This window comes from Primulina huaijiensis, chromosome 3 (assembly GCF_012295235.1).
Source record: "Primulina huaijiensis isolate GDHJ02 chromosome 3, ASM1229523v2, whole genome shotgun sequence".
NCBI lineage: Eukaryota > Viridiplantae > Streptophyta > Magnoliopsida > Lamiales > Gesneriaceae > Primulina > Primulina huaijiensis.
This window is the reverse complement of record NC_133308.1, coordinates 20,684,516-20,701,355: the sequence shown is the minus strand read 5'-3', so window position 1 is coordinate 20,701,355 and position 16,840 is coordinate 20,684,516. Positions and strand designations below refer to the sequence as shown.

At 38.3% G+C, this 16,840-nt stretch overlaps 1 protein-coding gene and 1 long non-coding RNA gene across 2 annotated transcripts; both read left to right on the top strand.

The window, feature by feature from the left end:
- The first annotated feature begins 10,809 nt into the window (after nucleotides 1-10,809).
- Nucleotides 10,810-11,865, top strand: LOC140972228 (uncharacterized). Its single transcript, XR_012174475.1, has 2 exons — nucleotides 10,810-10,880; nucleotides 11,524-11,865. It is a non-coding gene; the product is annotated as an uncharacterized lncRNA (long non-coding RNA).
- A 2,530-nt stretch (nucleotides 11,866-14,395) lies between these two features.
- LOC140972227 (serine carboxypeptidase 1-like) lies at nucleotides 14,396-16,487 on the top strand. The gene is made up of 8 exons (XM_073434676.1): nucleotides 14,396-14,764; nucleotides 14,862-14,969; nucleotides 15,062-15,333; nucleotides 15,421-15,663; nucleotides 15,746-15,864; nucleotides 15,976-16,071; nucleotides 16,153-16,258; nucleotides 16,336-16,487. Exons 1-8 carry the CDS (start codon nucleotides 14,410-14,412, stop codon nucleotides 16,480-16,482), a joined length of 1,446 nt encoding a protein of 481 aa, XP_073290777.1. The 5' UTR covers nucleotides 14,396-14,409; the 3' UTR covers nucleotides 16,483-16,487.
- The last annotated feature ends 353 nt before the right edge of the window (nucleotides 16,488-16,840 follow it).

The following is a 16,840-nucleotide window of genomic DNA, read 5'->3' as shown; positions in this document are numbered from 1 at the left end:
CTCTAATACCAACTGTGACGCCCATATTTTCGTATTCATAATTTTGCGGAATTATTAAAAATTTTCTCTTTAAATAAATAAACTTGCAACGTATAAAAACTTTCGTAAAATAACCCAACGGTTTAACATAAACATAGCAGCGGAAACTGAATAATGTTTTAAACAATAACTTAAAATATATAAAAGTTATAACAAGAGTTTGAACATAAAACTGAATAACTAAACGTGAGGTCCTCGGGTTTTTACTACCGCCAATCCGAGCTAACTCACTGGTCCCCACCCTCAGCCTCTGCATCGTCAGTACCTACATCAATCAAGTCTAGTGAGTCTAAAGACTCAGCATGCATATATCGTGAATAACAAGTAAATATATCATAAAATCGCATGCAACGTAAAAATATCGTATCGTAAAGCGTAACGTGAAAATCGTATCATGAGGAATTATAAATACGTGCATATCTGAAAATCATACGTAAAAGCTTTGCTAGATAGAGCTCTGTCATAACATATTATATCGTAATTTTTTTCTGTAGAGATAATGTTCTACGCAAGTGGCCCATAACATAACATGCACGTATGATCAGACTAAACCACAGTATACTGGGCGGTAGATATCATCACAGCCCTTGGACTGGATATCCGTACCATACATAATCGTAAACCGGTCGTAAGTCACCGGGTGAAGTAATCCCATAAGCGTAAGGTGGCCACAAGACATATCGCATATATCTCAAAAATAAACATTTTCTATTTTTATGCACGTAATATAATTATTATCCTGTTTAATTTACCAATTGAGTTGGATCATTCTCAGGCTCGCTGCAACCTAATTCTAACATGAGACACATGCAAATAATCTCAACTTGACCAACACTTCATAATCGTACTAAAAACGAGACAATTACGCCCAACAAACTTAGTATCTAACCATGACTCCGTACTAACCCGAACCAACATCGAACCATTGTTTAGTCATGATTAAAATACACCTAAAATACTAGAAAACATAACCCTAGGGCTGTAATACATGAAAAATGTGAATGGAGGCCAAAAATCGTGAAACGCTCTTTCGAGAGTCACTTTTGTACATTGCACCGTAAATTCTCGTACGACCTCTAAACTTAACAAAATCACAAACGACCAAAAACATGACCTTCCTAACTCATTGAGGTACTGTCCAGTCCAAGGCCATAGGCTAAAAGCCAACCAAGAACTCGAAACAGCCCTCTGAACCGAAGCTCAAAGCTGCTTTCCAGAAAATGCAGCAGCGGCTGCTGTGATTCCTTGGCTTCGCTTTCAAGGCTTTGGCCATTGGGTGCTTGCACCACCGACCAGAGCCTCTTACCAACATTCTAAGGAGTGGCTCAGACCATGGATAAGGGCTAAAAGCCAACCACAATCCAAGCAACCACCCAAAACCATCCAAAGCTTCACCCGAGAACACATATGCTGTACCGTGGGGAGTGTTGCTTGTTCTTGCTGTCATGTATCATTCCAGTGACAATATGATCAACCATGGCATGATATAAACATCATGAGGTATTGTGTTAACCATGGCTAAGGGCTAGAAGCCAACCAAGATCAACCCAAACACCTAGGACAACACAAAGCTCAAACCGAGAACACAAGAAAATTCTGTACCATGCGATTGTTTGGATCGCTTGCTGTCAAATGAAGGATCCAATGGTTATGAGGTTAACCATGGTCCATGCTAGACATGCTAAGGTGTTGTATGAGTCATGGCTAAGGGCTAGAAGCCAACCACAACCCACCTTACACCCCAAAACCGAAACTCAACACACTCAACAATACCAGAATTTTAAAACCGAAGGGGCGCTGTTCTTTGTTTGTTTTAAAAATCGATGGGGACATGAACCAAGCCATGAAAGGGCATCTTGGTCACGTCCTAGACATGTCAAGGAGGGATTCTAACCATGGTTACAGGCCCAAAAGCCAACCAAGATTCAAACCTACCTGTACAAACCGAAAACCAGAATTTTGAGACACAAAATGCACCATGGACGAGTTGCTGTCCATTCGTGTTGCTGGGGGGAGGGGGGGCAAGGGCTTTATCCAACAGACTAACACCTTCCTAGCACACCCTATATCATGTCTATAAGCAGTCTTGAGCCCCTGGAAATCGAGTCAACCCTGAAACCACAAAAACATCAAATCCATGAGGTGCACAAGTGAAGAGTAGAAAAATCTGCACAATGTTTTTCGAAAGTTCTTGACATGATTTCGGTTTTGTCATAGATCAAGCACATGTAATGGTTTAAAAATAGATATATAACTTGATTGAAGAGCAAAGAAATAATANGGGGAACATGCATGATGAATGGGTGGCCTTTGTTTTCTTGTTGGGGGATTTAAATGGTGTCAAGTTGGGATTGTGTGGAGTGGAGATGACCGAGACTTGTCTTCCCAAATTGGTGTAGGATTTGTTTAAGTTTTGCTAAGTAGAATCCTATGTTAGATAAGCTTGATTAAAAGGTTAATTAAGCATAATCTTGATGAATTAAGAAGCATACAATTAAATTGGTGATTAATTAATTAAAGTAGACTTAAATCCACATGATTTCATTAAAATAAATTATTTCTTAGCTTGGAATAAATTTAGGAATATTTTTGGATCATAAAATTCATCTCTGATTTCCTATCTCCGGTCCGGTCTCGCGTATATATCTTAAAAGCTAAAATTTGAAATACGCGATTTAAAAATTCTTAAAAATTACGTAAATGATTTAAATGCAATTAAATCAACAATTTCTTAAAATAATAACCATTTAAAATTAAATAATAAAAATTATGCACATATATATGCATGTTGGTTTTTTCGGGTACTACAGTTTCTCTAGTTTCTCCCTAGCCAGTTGTGTTTTCAAAGTCGCAATCTCCATAGCCTGATTATCTATCATGAGTTGGCGCATACGAAGGGCAGCCTGAGCACGAGTACGTGCAGCAGCCATTTCTTGACATAAATCGAGGTAGAATATCAGAACAGTAACAAAGGATAAGAAGGCACAAATATAGAAACAAAGTTGTCGTGGAAATTTCGATACTGAGAATTTTACGAAGTGGTTGAAGGAGATAGGATTCAATTTTCTTGGAAGAAAAATTTAGAGACAAGGATGAAGGTTCGTTTCAAGTTGGCATGCAATAGGCTTTTGGACTGTTAAAATCCCAGCGGAATTATGAACTCGACGGCTCTGATACCATTTAAATGTCACGCCCCGAGACCGAAGCGTCGGTGACATCCGATATTGTTTAACAATTACTTGAAAACAATTAAGCCTCGTATCAAATGGCCAAGACCTGTCTTTTTCATATAATAAAATATTGTCTTTACAATGACCAATCGAATAAAAATTACACCAGAGTTTGCGGAACTAAACAAAAGGAGGTAAAAATCTTGATTTTTGAACTTGTAGATCGATCACCATTCCCGGAAAGCTTCTTGTTCCTCCTCATTCAGTTGCTCTTCATTCTTATCTGAAATTTGCAAGGGGTGCGTGTTTTGGGAAATACTCAGCAAGTGGGGGTTGATCGATTTCCAAAAATACATATAGAACTTACTCTTTAAAGCATTTTTTTAACAAAATTTCAAAACTTATTATATCGACTTATTATAACGGAACCAAATCAAATATGAAACAAAGCTTATCAGACGATTTAGAGCAGATAATAGGCAAATTAGAAACAAACACAACACTATTACGCATTTCATTTCTATGGTCAAATTGTTCCCAATATATTAGTCCTCTAAGGGGCGCGGCCAGAACACAGTTTTATACCCATTGATGGAGGTCAGACAGAACACAGTTTTATACCCAATGATTGGGGCCAGACAGAATCACAATTATCGTTCCATTTCGAATTGATTTGTAACAGTGCATCACAAAATTCAGATTTTTATCGAACAGAGTTTATCAGAATTTTGAGCGAATACAGCGGAAGCAAAGAATATCGAAAACTGAAGAACATATCATCGATCGAATTTTTAAAAGAACAGACTGTATTTTCGAAAAAGTGGACACACACACATGCATGTCATGATATATATACTCAAGTTTAAAATACAAGAAAAGTACGTAACAAAAATCTAATTACCGAATTCGAAGGTACGGTTTGAAGTATGTAGAACTTAGTTGCACGAACTTCCTGAATTTCGGCCAAGTGATGACCGAACCTGGACATGCTCTTCACGACAGTATGGAAGTCAGATTACAACACGAGAATGCCGGCACGAGCTTTCCTTCCTCTCCTTTTCCTAGCGGCGGCCGAGCACTTTTTGAATGGGGTGAGGACCGAAATTTTGAAGGCTTTTTTTGGTGTGATTTGTTCAGCATATTGATGTGTATTTATAGATGAAATTCATGCCCTTTGAGCTCTTTTTTGGCCGAAAACTTGGAGCCCAAACAAGCCATCAATGTGGTCAAGGCTATCCAAGCACCAAAGGTCATTTTGATCAACTCCAAGGTTATTCCTTACATCATAAATTTGTCCTTTCCCTTAGCTCTTCCTTTAGCTCTCTTTTTGGTCTTTTTAGGACAAGCATGATTTTTTTGATCAAAAACTAAGATTTATTATAATATAAAACGAGTTTACAACTTTAGTGGATGAGTAGTCCACACAACATCAAAATCCAAATTCCACAGTAGATAACCTATAGCACTTTATCACAAATTTGCTAACAATAAATAAAACTCCAATCTCTAACAAGTTCCGAGACCGTCATATGCTAAAACTGTGGTATAACGATCGTCCAGCTCGCCACTCTGAATTTGATCTTCTCCCATAAATCTTCCCACGAGTCATCTCTATCCCTGAAAATTCTACTGTTGCGCTCCATTCAGATAGACCAAAAGATGCAATGGACAACTATGTACCAAAACTTTTGAAGTCCCTTCCTCTTTAGAAATCCCGGTTCCATGAGAAACATGTCTTTCGATCCTCTCGGGAAAGTCCACTCGAATCCCAATTGATGCATAACTTTGATCCAGATTCTATTCGTATATGAACAATGCAACAAAATATGATCTTGATTTTCCTCAGTTTGGAACGTCCACTAACCCAACGCACAACCTAACTGAGTCTAAGACACCTAAAAGATCACTGAACTCTACCAACTCTATATTGTTTAACCCTCTTCTGAACCTCACATCCCACTGAAAGTTAGATACACCTTGAGAGTCGTCGACAGAATAAAAGTGATTGATTGGCTTGTTAGTCGACAATGAAAGACGGAAAAGATTAGGAAAACACTCTTTGAAGGACAACACCCCCACCCACCTATCCTCCCAAAAACGGAGGAAATTCCCCTCCTTAAGAACCGTGCCAATCAGCTGATGACAAGTTGAGTAAGAACGAGAGATAAACTTTCATGGGCTTCTCAAAGTGGAGTTCTTCGCCAACCTTACGTCGCTTCCATTTTCTTGAATCCCGTAAATGCTTGCCAAAACTTTTTTCCACATAGATTCTTGTTCCAATGCGCATCTCCACCACCATTTACCTAAAAGGGCCTAATTTCTCAACCGTATGTTACCCAAACCAAGACCTCCCCTCTCTTTCGGCTTGCACACTTGTTCCCAACTAACAACATGGGAGTACGTCTCCCCATCGGGTCCATCCCACAAAAAGTCCCTCATCAATTTTTCCATAAGCTGTGCCACTTGATTAGATACCTTGAAAAGAGACATAAAATAAGTTGGCATGGCACTTAGTACTGATTTAATCAATGTCAACCGACCTCCTCTTGATAGAAATGAATTTTTCCAACTCGCCAATTTTTTTGCCATTTTAGAAACCACGGGTTCCCATAATTCCATTTTCATAGGATTACTTCTCAAAGGTGCCCCAAGATACTTAATCGGCCATTGCTCTTTCTTGCACCCAATTGTTCTTGCCATCTTGTCAACATCCTCATCCGAGTAGTTCAAACCCAAAACTGAGCTTTTTTCGAAGTTAATTTTGAGTCCTTATTTCCTGCAAAACACTTTCAATATTTCCACCGCTTCCGTCAAGTGGCTTTCAAATTGTACAAGGAAGAGCGTATCATCTGCAAACTGGATGTTTGAAATTTCGATTTTATCCCTCCCAACCACAAGTCCTCTTACAACATTATCCGCCTTGGCCTTATCTACCAACCGCCCCAATCCATCAATCACTAGATTAAATAGGAAAGGAGATAAAGGGTCTCCTTGTCTGAGTCCTCTTTCTCCTTTAAACTTCCCCCGTGTTCTTCCGTTGATAAATATCGAGAACGAGACATTAGAGATGCATTCCTTAATCCACTTCCTCCACTTTTCTCCAAACCCTTTCTTTTTAAGCACAAAATCAACAAATCTCTAGTCTACATTATCATAAGCTTTTTCCATATCAACTTTCAATATCCAACCTTTTTTCTTTTTCCTTCTATACTCCTCCACAACTTCGTTGGCGATTAGGCAACAATCAGTTATCTGTCTTCCTTTTATGAATGCGCATTGATTTTCCGCTATTGTGTTTTTCATTACTACCTTCAATCTGTTTGTCAATACTTTTGCCAAAATTTTGTATAAACTCGTTGTCAGACTGATTGGTCTAAAGTCTTTAATCTTCATCTCTTCTTGTTTCTTTGGTATAAGGCAGATATAGTTTTCATTCGTAGATCCATTGACAATTCCTCCCTCAAAAAATTCAGCGAATACTTTCATAAGATCCGTTTTAACTGTTTCCCAATTCCTCTGATAGAAAGCCAATGTAAAACCATACGGCCCCGGTGCTTTGAATCCATCGCAATCAAACACCGCTCCTCTGATCTCATCCTCCGAAAAATTCACCTCCAATTGTTCTGCCTCGACTGAATCTATTGGCCTCCACTCCTCAATACCCGTTCCGTTGCCTTCCGATGTCCTATATAGATGTTTGTAAAAACCAACGATTTTGTTCTCAATCTCTTCTTCTTCTGAAACCACCGACCCATCCTCCAACTATATCTTATCGATCATTGCTCTATTCTTCGGCCAGTCAACAATGAGTGGAAAAACTTACTGTTTTGGTCCCCTTATTTGAGCCATTTCACTTTAGCTTTTTGACTCTCCATTTGAAATCTTCATATGTATAAAGTTTCCAGCTCACATCTTGCCTCTCTTTGGTGCTCTTGTAAGTTGGCAGACCAATTTCCCCCCTCTTCTCTTGCGTCCAATTGCGAAATCTTATTTTGCAACTCCAAAATTCTGACATTCACATCACCGAAGACCTCAATGTTCCATTTTTTGACTTTTATTTTTATTTCTTTGAGTTTACTCATGAACCTACCCCTGCGTGCTACCTGTATTCCACCATGTTGCGACTTCTTCTTTGAATTTGTGGTGCAACAACCAAGCATTCTCGAACCTGAACGGTGAAGGACCCCATCTCAATTTCGCAGTGTCCAACAAAATGGGGTAGTGATCCGATGTAATTCTTGGTAGCACCGTCTGTCTGAACGAAGGGAAGATGTCCTTCCAACCCCCTGATATGAAAAACCTATCTAGTCTGCAACAGATTGGATTAGCCCGGAAATTTGAACAAGTAAACTTAGCATTCAGTAGAGGAGGGTCGTGCAGATCCAATTCCTCTATTAGATTGTGAAAGCAGTACATACTTGTGGTATATGAATTGCTATTCTTTTTTTCACTCAAGTTTCAAACCACATTAAAGTCTCCTCCTACGCACCACCTTTCTCCACAAATGGAATTCAAACCCGCTAATTCATCCCAAAATAAATCTCTTTGTCTTGACTTGTATGGGCCGTACACTGCTGTGAACCACCAATTGATGTCATCTTTCCACTTGATTTCAATAGACACTGAGAAATTCCCGATCAAATTGTCAGTTACTAAGACCACTCTAGGATCCCACATAACTAGAATTCCCCCTGATCTTTATTCCGCTGGTAAACTGACCCAATCGACGAATCTTGATTTCCACAAACTTGCAACGAAACAACGATCAACCACAATTTTCTTAGTCTCTAAAACCACAACGATGTCTGGATTTTCCTTTCTAATAACCCTTTGTACTAGTTCCCTTCTTCTCGAGGACCCTCCACCCCTAATGTTCCACGAGCATATCTTCATATCAACCGGTTTGCTCCCATCGAACTCGAACCTTTCTCATAATTGATCCCCCATTTAAGCCTGCTCAATTCTTTGCTTAAGCTGCCCGAAGTCTTTTTGTATTCTTTCTTCGAAGTGTACTCTATTCCCACATCCCTAATTTCCCTTTCATCCCTAAAACTGACCTCCACTACCTTTCTTTTGGAAGCTTCACTCTCGGAACCCGACTTGTCAAGTATGTTTGATTGCACTCCTCCTAACAACAACCCACTAGAAAACCCCAGAGCATAGAAAGACGTGGGAAAAAGAGCGTGAAGTTTGAAGGAATGATTAAGACTTGGTGAATGTAAACAAGAAAGTACCTTACCCACTAGAGGTTTAGTGTTTTCAAGAAGAGATGGCTCTGAGATAGGCGTTTTTTCTTCTTCCTGTGTGAACATTTCATGAATCTCCACTTCATCTGTATCGGTATTAGCCTTGAGTTCTGCTTGAGACGATATTTCGCTTCCAGCTTCCGAATAATAAAAATTGTTGTCCCTAAGGTCGTCTTGTTGATCATCAAAATTATAATCCTTTTCATCATCAAGATCAATTTCCCCTATCTTGCTAAAATCCTCCCCGTTCAGTTCATCCACGTTCAACCCCCCTATGTCTTCATTGAACACCACATCCTCGTTATTGATTTGTTATTTCTTCTGCCGTAAGTTTGTCCATAAGGTGGCAGTAGCTTGTTTGGATCGGTGACAGGCTTATGTAAGTTTATGTCCTCATTTTCTTTGATGGAAACTGATTGAATTGGAGAATGTCTGAAGTCCTCTATATTTTTTGGTACAATTCTTATTAGTATTTTCTCTACCTTCCTTCCCATCCGCTGATTAGCCGACAATGAATTTTCTGATAACCCTGCTTTTGCTGAACTTGAAGGCGAAATCCTTTGCTCTTCCCCCATCTTACCCTTGTGACAGCAAGTAGACTCCCCCTTATCTTCGATGGTCCTAGGAATATTGGAATTCCCTCACCTTGCCACTGTAGGCTTGCCATTAATCAGTACTTGGGCGTAGGTTTGTTTAGTGTAAGATTCGTATGCCTTAAGATCGAAGGAATCAACTGTAATTGTAAGGTTCGAGCATTTCCCTTTTAAGAGTATAGACATTCTGTTCTGAATAAACCCTTCTCTAGTTCCTTTGACCTTTATCTTGGCTGCCCCTAGTTGTCGGAAGGATAACGTATCATTGCTGATCTCCACCAATCCCCCGCATCGATCCCCAATAGCTTTGAAGTTATCTAGCGACCATAAATTCCAAGATAATCCAGAGATCCTGATCCAACTATTGCAGCACTTATAAGCCGTATCAGCTGAGTTGATATTAGGACTCCATTCCTCAAAAACTAAGGAAATTTCGCTATCAAAGAATCCTCGTTTCAAATGAACAAAATAGGAGAATTCCTTCAGACTTGCCGGCCACCATACTGCTTTGTTATCTTGGTACGGATAAATTTCGATCCTTCTCTTGACATCCTTGCCTAATACCTTTGCAATCTGTTCCCATGAGACGTTAGCTCTTCCTTTAGTGACAATCATGGCCTCTTTCCAGTTCCTTTCGATGCTATTCCTTCCACTGTCCTGAGCGATCTTCTTCAAACCTCGGCAGTACTTCCCTTCTTCATTCCAAACTGCACGATCAACTCTGATTGGGCCTTTTCTGTGATCACGAGTTGCTTGGTCCATACTCTGAGCATTCCCTACCAATAATTTATTAAAAATATTTGAGATTCTTAGACACCCTTGAGAGTTTAACCCGCTTGGCACAATGATGATCAGTTTCCTCCCCAGCAAATTAAACCTTGAGATCTCTAGGAATCGGCCTCTCCTATTAGCAAATCTCTGTAGAGTGACTAGCGCATTTCTTCCTCTGTACCGAGAGAAGTCCGAGCATGATTGGGAATTAAGTATGAACTTCTTGATTTTTGAGTTGAACCAACCAGCCTCCTCCCGATCTAAATCCAGTAAATAGCTTGCATTCCTTGTTTTTCCAAGCACCGAATTGAAGAGCCTCCGTTAACCATCCTAAACGAGAACACTTTAAACTCAATCTTGACTGTTTCCTCTCTATCCAGTTGCTTGAGTCTGCTTGCCATTAGTTCTCTGGTCCTGACTTGCAAGCTTGGAGATACTATAATTGAGAATGAATGTCGACCACCAGTGAAAGATACCGGATCCGAAGAGCTCGTGAATCCTAGCCTGTTTATCAACATTTAGAGAACGACAATGGAGATTTGAAATTTGAAAAGGGCCCGCCGATGGCCGGCGGCCGGCGCCGGTAACGGTAGAAAACGTAGTCGATAAAACTCAGACGGTTAAGAATCTGGGTGGTCGGAAGAAGAACCCGAGTGGATTAGGGCTCAAGGAGGGAGAGAGCATTCATTGATATGAAAGATTAAGTCTTTGAGCTGGGGGTTTACTTCTCCGATGACGACTCTTCGATTGATGCGGTTTCTTATAGCATAGCTTCCCGTTGAGCTAATCCCCGAGCTTCGGAGCTACTTCCTCGAGTCAAGTTAGCTGAAAATTTAAGTTCATATTTGAGTTTTATAGTTTTGAGCTTAGTTTAAGCTTAGTTTCGAGTTTTTATTTATTACATGATTTGTTTCGGAAATTCTGGGTTCTCACATACATTAGCATGGCTTGACCCTTTTAAAATACCATTTGAACAGAAGCGAGGCAGAGGATTAAGCGGCATGGTTATTGGCAAGCAGACATTTCGTCTTTCTTGGGGTCGAAATGTGCTAAACAAACAGGTAAATCTTCCATTTTATTTCATTTTGAGTGATTGGGATATTTCCACCTTGGAGAATCTTATTCCTTTCCCATTTAACTGTAAAGTGTTCACCACTTGAACCCACATGTCAAATTACCATTCAATACACAGATAAGAAAACAAAGTTCATAAGTGTAGTTGTCCTCATTAGTCATTACATCCTTTGAAACTCAATACCTTTTAACGGCTTGAAATTGAAATTTGACTTTTGTTTCTTCGAAACGAAACATTTGGCTGAAACATGACTATTCATGTATCTCTATATTTTCTGCTCAGTCACTTCTTTAAGCTTATGTTGAATGGAGAAGTAGAAAAGGTACACTTTCACCATCTTTTTAAATATTTTCTGTTTACACAAGACCCATCTTTTTTAATATTTTCTGTGACAATTCTTCTGATAATTAAACGAGGGAAATATAGATATAGTTCTTCACCAATGTCAAAATGCCCATGCATCAAATATTCAAAATATATACTGAAGACTGTAAGTGCAGAATTTAGCACCTCAAATTGTATCAACAATATGCTGCACTAGAAAGAGAGTTGTTGTTTCTTTTTTGCATGTTTCCTATCAAATTCACCCTGTAATATTGCCTTCTCTGTACACCCTTTTCGCTTTGCAGATGAGAATGGATTCTAATAATGGCACATACTATGTCAAATAAGTTAACAATGGATATGGACACACCAAGACTACATCTTATGGGGCGGCTTCAAATGGTTACGCTAACCATCAGCAGCCAGTGAACTAATATATTCTGCAATTGTTCTGAGATTTAGCTGAGTTATCGTCAAATGTACTCGGAAAAACGAAGTCTCCTATGGAGGATTTTGTAGCATTAATATGATGCCCTCGCATGTACTGAGACGTGCATATATATTGTCGAACGAACTGAAAATCATAGAATGTTTCATGAATTTTGTAGCTGGATTAAATATCACGTGAGACTACCTTTTTACTTTTTTCGTGGCGTTCCTTTACAAGCCAAATTTTGTAACCTTGGTGAGATTTTTCCTTCGTGATATGGTTTCGAGTCTATATTTTTTTCACTCTTTTACTTTTCATAATGAGCTATTTTCTAACTTGTGTACTTTATCGCTTGAATATCTGGGATATGGGTATATGAATCAAATGACTTTTTGGGAACCGATACTTGTGCTATGATCTAGCTGTGTGAGGTATTTTGACGATTGAATCTTCATTTAGTGCATAAAATTTATTTATAAAGTAGAGTGTAAATTAAAAAAATGAAACTTAAATAATTCTTCTTTACCATCCCGATATTTATATAAGAACATGGATACATAAAGTGTTAAGAGAAAAGTGGAATGTAAATAACTACTCTTTGTTATTTTATGTCATGAGTCAAATGATACATTAAAATATCGAAAGCATTGAGAAATTTTTTTAGCCCGTGAAACAATAAATATCGACCAATTTGAAATTTACATATACAGCACAAATAAGGTCAAAAGAGACGCTAGAATTTGCTGCAATCATAAAACAATAAATTGCCAATGAAATAAAGTAGAAAACACATAAAAATTAGATTTGACATCTAAGTCCTTGAAGAGCCAGCAGGCCTAAGTTATGCTGTAGAAACAAGCACGCAGCCCGACTAACACCACGACTACATGAGGGTGGTATGTAGAACACTAAGCAACTAGCAACGACCAAAAAAAATTCATGACACGAAGGTGGTATGTAGAAGTGAGTAGTTACTACTAAACACCAAGCAACTAGCAAAGACCAAAAACCATTCATAACGGTTGAGACTGAGCTCCAGTTTAGCAACGGTTAATGATTGATTACCGTTAGTAAAACAGATTAGGTGGGATTCAACACCAATTATAAAGCCAAGTTTTCAGCTACGAGGTTTATGAAACATACAGTTTCCTTGTTAACCTGAGTATTCCCCGGTTTTTATTGAATCTCAGAAGGGACTTAAAGAATCTGTTAAAATATCGAGGTTGCTTGGTCAACAAGAAGTGAACTTTTGTCACTATTTGGTTATGTAACAGTTGATCCTAAAGCAGGGTGAGCACTGTTTTATTGGTTTATTGAGTCTGAGGATCCTTCAAATGAGCGACCGGTGCTGCGGTTGAATGGGGGAAAGGGATTTGAAATAGGAAGGTTTTTCTCGTTTTTAAGCGATTATTTGTTACGTGTTTTTGGATTTTAGGCTGTTCTTCAATTGGGGCCGTGGCATTGATGGAACTTGGGCCGTTTCAAATGAATCCTAGAGGAGAAACATTATGTTACAACAACAATGCTTGGAACAATGGTAGGCACTTGGTTTCTTGAAACAATCTACTTCCATTTATTCTATTTCTTGAAATTTATTGTAGTTGCAAATATGCTGTTCTTGGATTCTCCTGCTGTTGTTGGATTTTCTTACTTGAATAGAACAACACATTATGCTAATAGTAACGGAAGATCTTTCGAAGATTCTTACACCTTTTTGGTTAACAGATTGAAAAGTTTTCCGAAGTACAAAACTCAAGATTTCTAAATAACTGGAGAGAGTTATGCCAATCATTGCATGCGCTGATATAATCCTCAGAAAGAACAAAATCACAAATCAAACTGTCATTATTTTAAACAGAATCGCTGCGCGCATTAATTTATGTGTTGTCTTAAAAACAAGACCTGTAACATGGAAATGATCATGGTAATTTCAGATAGGGAACGCATTGATAGATTACACGGATAGATACTATTGCTGAAATAATAACCTCTAAACGAAATGCTGATACCGATAAAAAAGCGAGTTGTTCAGCTTTTATGAACATTTTTGGACTAGTGCCCTTGTGCCAGATGAAACACACGAGGGAATTTTCGAAAGTTGCAAGTTTTCATCAACAAGGAGCCATGTGCCAAAAGATTGCGCTTGGTATCGGGATAAGGTTTCGGATGAGATAGGCGGGATCTACATTTACGACATTTATGCCCCAATATGTATATGTGGTTCTTCAAGTGATCCCTCTTGGTACACATCCAGTGGTTATTCTTGATTTAGCATTGCAACATTTTTTCCTGTCAAAGATAACCAAATTTAATTCCGTTGTGCCTCATGGCTCCTTGGTTATGAATACTTTCAACTTTCGAAAATTCCCTCAATGAAACAATACAAACAAATACAAACTATCAGTTGAGAAAGGGGAAACTGGCCGGCGCGTCTACTAGTCCAGTATTGTTCACTTGTCTCTTTTATATCAACATCTTTCTTTCGTCCCGTTATGAAAATATAAACATTTAATATCTCCTTGTACTTTCTCATAAATAAATATAATTTTGAAGGGATCATATACTCAGTAAAAGGACTACTTTCCAAGATCATCATAGAGAATGCCAATGAAGATCAAGTCAATAAAAAAAAAACAAGCGTAACGTTGATACATACAATGATTTCTTGTTTAAGTGTCACGATGAACCTATATATAAACGCAATGCTCCTATTCTTGAAAAAACGATCTCTCCTGAATCCTGTGGTTGTTTCTTACAGAAAATGAAAGGGTCTTTTGTGTTTCTTTCTGTTTTGTGCCTGGTGGCTTCAGTACAATGTTATGGTGGGAGAGGACACGACCCTCTTGGGAAACTTCTCAAGGCCAAAAGGGCAAAAAAATCAGAAAACTATGTCACAGAAGATGCGTCAACTAAATATTCTCCGGTTTACATACCACAACAGGATGGATTAAAGGACTGTGACAAGATTTTGAATTTGCCTGGACAACCAAGTGTGAACTTTTCTCAGTATTCGGGCTATGTTACAGTTGATCCTAAAGCGGGACGAGCACTCTTTTATTGGCTTACCGAGGCTGAGGACTCGTCGGATAAGCCTCTGGTTCTCTGGCTAAATGGAGGTAATTATTATTTATAACTAGTAAGTTTACATATTTTTTATTTAGAATGTGACAATTTGTAACACGAAACTTGATGTAGAAAAAAATTGAGATGCAGGTCCCGGCTGTTCTTCTATAGGAAGTGGAGCTATGACTGAACTTGGGCCGTTTAGGGTGAATCCTGATGGAAAAACATTATGGTACAACAAAAATGCCTGGAATACAGGTGACATTAAAAGCCGCTTAGAATTTAGAAAAAAACATTTACAAAAAAAAAAAGTACTAATGGATTCAATTATGATTCTGAAATTGATGCAGTTGCAAATATCTTGTTCTTGGAATCTCCGGCTGGTGTTGGATTTTCTTATTCGAACACAACATCAGATTATGTCACTGGGGACACGAGAACGGCAGCAGATTCTTATACCTTTTTACTAAACTGGTTGGAGAGATTTCCCGAATACAAATCCCGCGATTTCTACATGACAGGAGAGAGTTATGCTGGTCACTACGTGCCTCAGCTGGCTCAACTGATCCTTAAAAACAACAAAATAACAAATCAAACTGTCATCAACTTGAAAGGAATTGCTGTGAGTATTAACTAACTTACATTTACTTCTTGGAAAATTTGGTCTAAAAGTTCACATATATTTTGCTACGGGACTCATGATTTACAGATTGGGAATGCATATATTGATTATGAAGATGAAATGAGTGGCACGTATGATTATTTCTGGTCACATGCCCTCGTCTCTGATGAACATCACCAGGATGTTCTGGCGAATTGCAACTTCTCTTCGCAGGCGACAGTGACAGAAAAGTGCCAAGAATCGACTGATGCTGCTGATAACGACGTACGCGACATTTTCATCTATGGCATTTATGAACCTTGGTGCGACTCTAACTCCACGGATCCATCGGTATGAAAGCAAGATTCAGTTTCTTTATCACAACCTTAAACATTAGCCAGTATCTTTATTGTTCATTCTTCATTAAAAATAGATATCTGGATTCGATCCTTGCTCCGATGACTATGTCGATGCCTACTTAAACTCACCAGAAGTGCAGATTGCGCTTCACGCAAACGTTTCTGGGATTCCAGGACCATGGGAGGGTTGCAAGTACTATAGCTATCCATTTTTCTTCAAAATAATCTTTAGTTTTTGTCATAAAATAAGGCAACGGCTATTTTTCTATGCACTGTTTTGATTAACAATTCTGTTTCTATGAAGTGATTTCATATTTTCCAACTGGAACGATCAGCCGGAGACGGTTTTACCAGTGATCAAGGAGCTGATGACTAGTGGCATCAGTGTTTGGATTTACAGGTTTTTGACTCTCTTTACTTAAATCTTATCACTGATATACTATTGTTCTTGCTAAATATTTCTTGTTTCCAAATGAAACAGTGGTGACACAGATGGAAGAGTGCCAGTGACAACCACTAGATATTCAATGAACAAGATTGTATCATCGGTAAAAACATCATGGTACCCCTGGTACACACAAGGCGAGGTTCGTGTTATTCTTAGGAATAAACACTTAGTTTTGATCAGAGAATTTGTTTCTAATGATTTTTTTTTATTTTTAAGGTTGGAGGTTATGCAGTCGAATATCAAAACGTGACCTTCGTAACGATAAGAGGAGCAGGTCATTTTGTTCCGAGTTACCAGCCCGAACGCGCACTTACCTTCTTCTCATCGTTTTTAGCTGGAAAGCTTCCTCCAAGTCGGAGCTAAACAGATCATCCAGAAAATATCTTGAAATCCTGTTCTTTTTTTCTTTTTCTTGAGATAAAAAACTTGTTATGTTATATGCTATTAACATGTAGTGATGTGCTCTTAGAAAAAGAGTGATCACAAATTGCTTTTGTTTAAAATTAAATGCATCGAATGCATAGTGTTTGAATTAATTTTGTTGGAGGACATCTTTTTTCTGTTTCTTTGTTCTATTTAAAAAATCGACAAACAAATAAATATAAAAAAAATTTCTAGCTCTAAGTTTATAAATTTTCTAAATTTTTTTATTAATCAAAATTATAAAAAAAAAAAAAAGGTTTCACCAATATACGGAAAATTAGTTATGCTAGAGCATTTA

What these genes read in the sequence shown, in the direction of transcription:
- LOC140972227 (XM_073434676.1), top strand. Translation starts at nt 14,410, where the DNA reads ATGAAAGGGTCTTTTGTGTTTCTTTCTGTTTTGTGCCTGGTGGCTTCA. An exon ending in GGACCATGGGAGGGTTGCAA is followed by an intron (nt 15,865 to 15,975) that starts GTACTATAGCTA and finishes GTTTCTATGAAG; the next exon opens with TGATTTCATATTTTCCAACT. An exon ending in CCTGGTACACACAAGGCGAG is followed by an intron (nt 16,259 to 16,335) that starts GTTCGTGTTATT and finishes TTTATTTTTAAG; the next exon opens with GTTGGAGGTTATGCAGTCGA.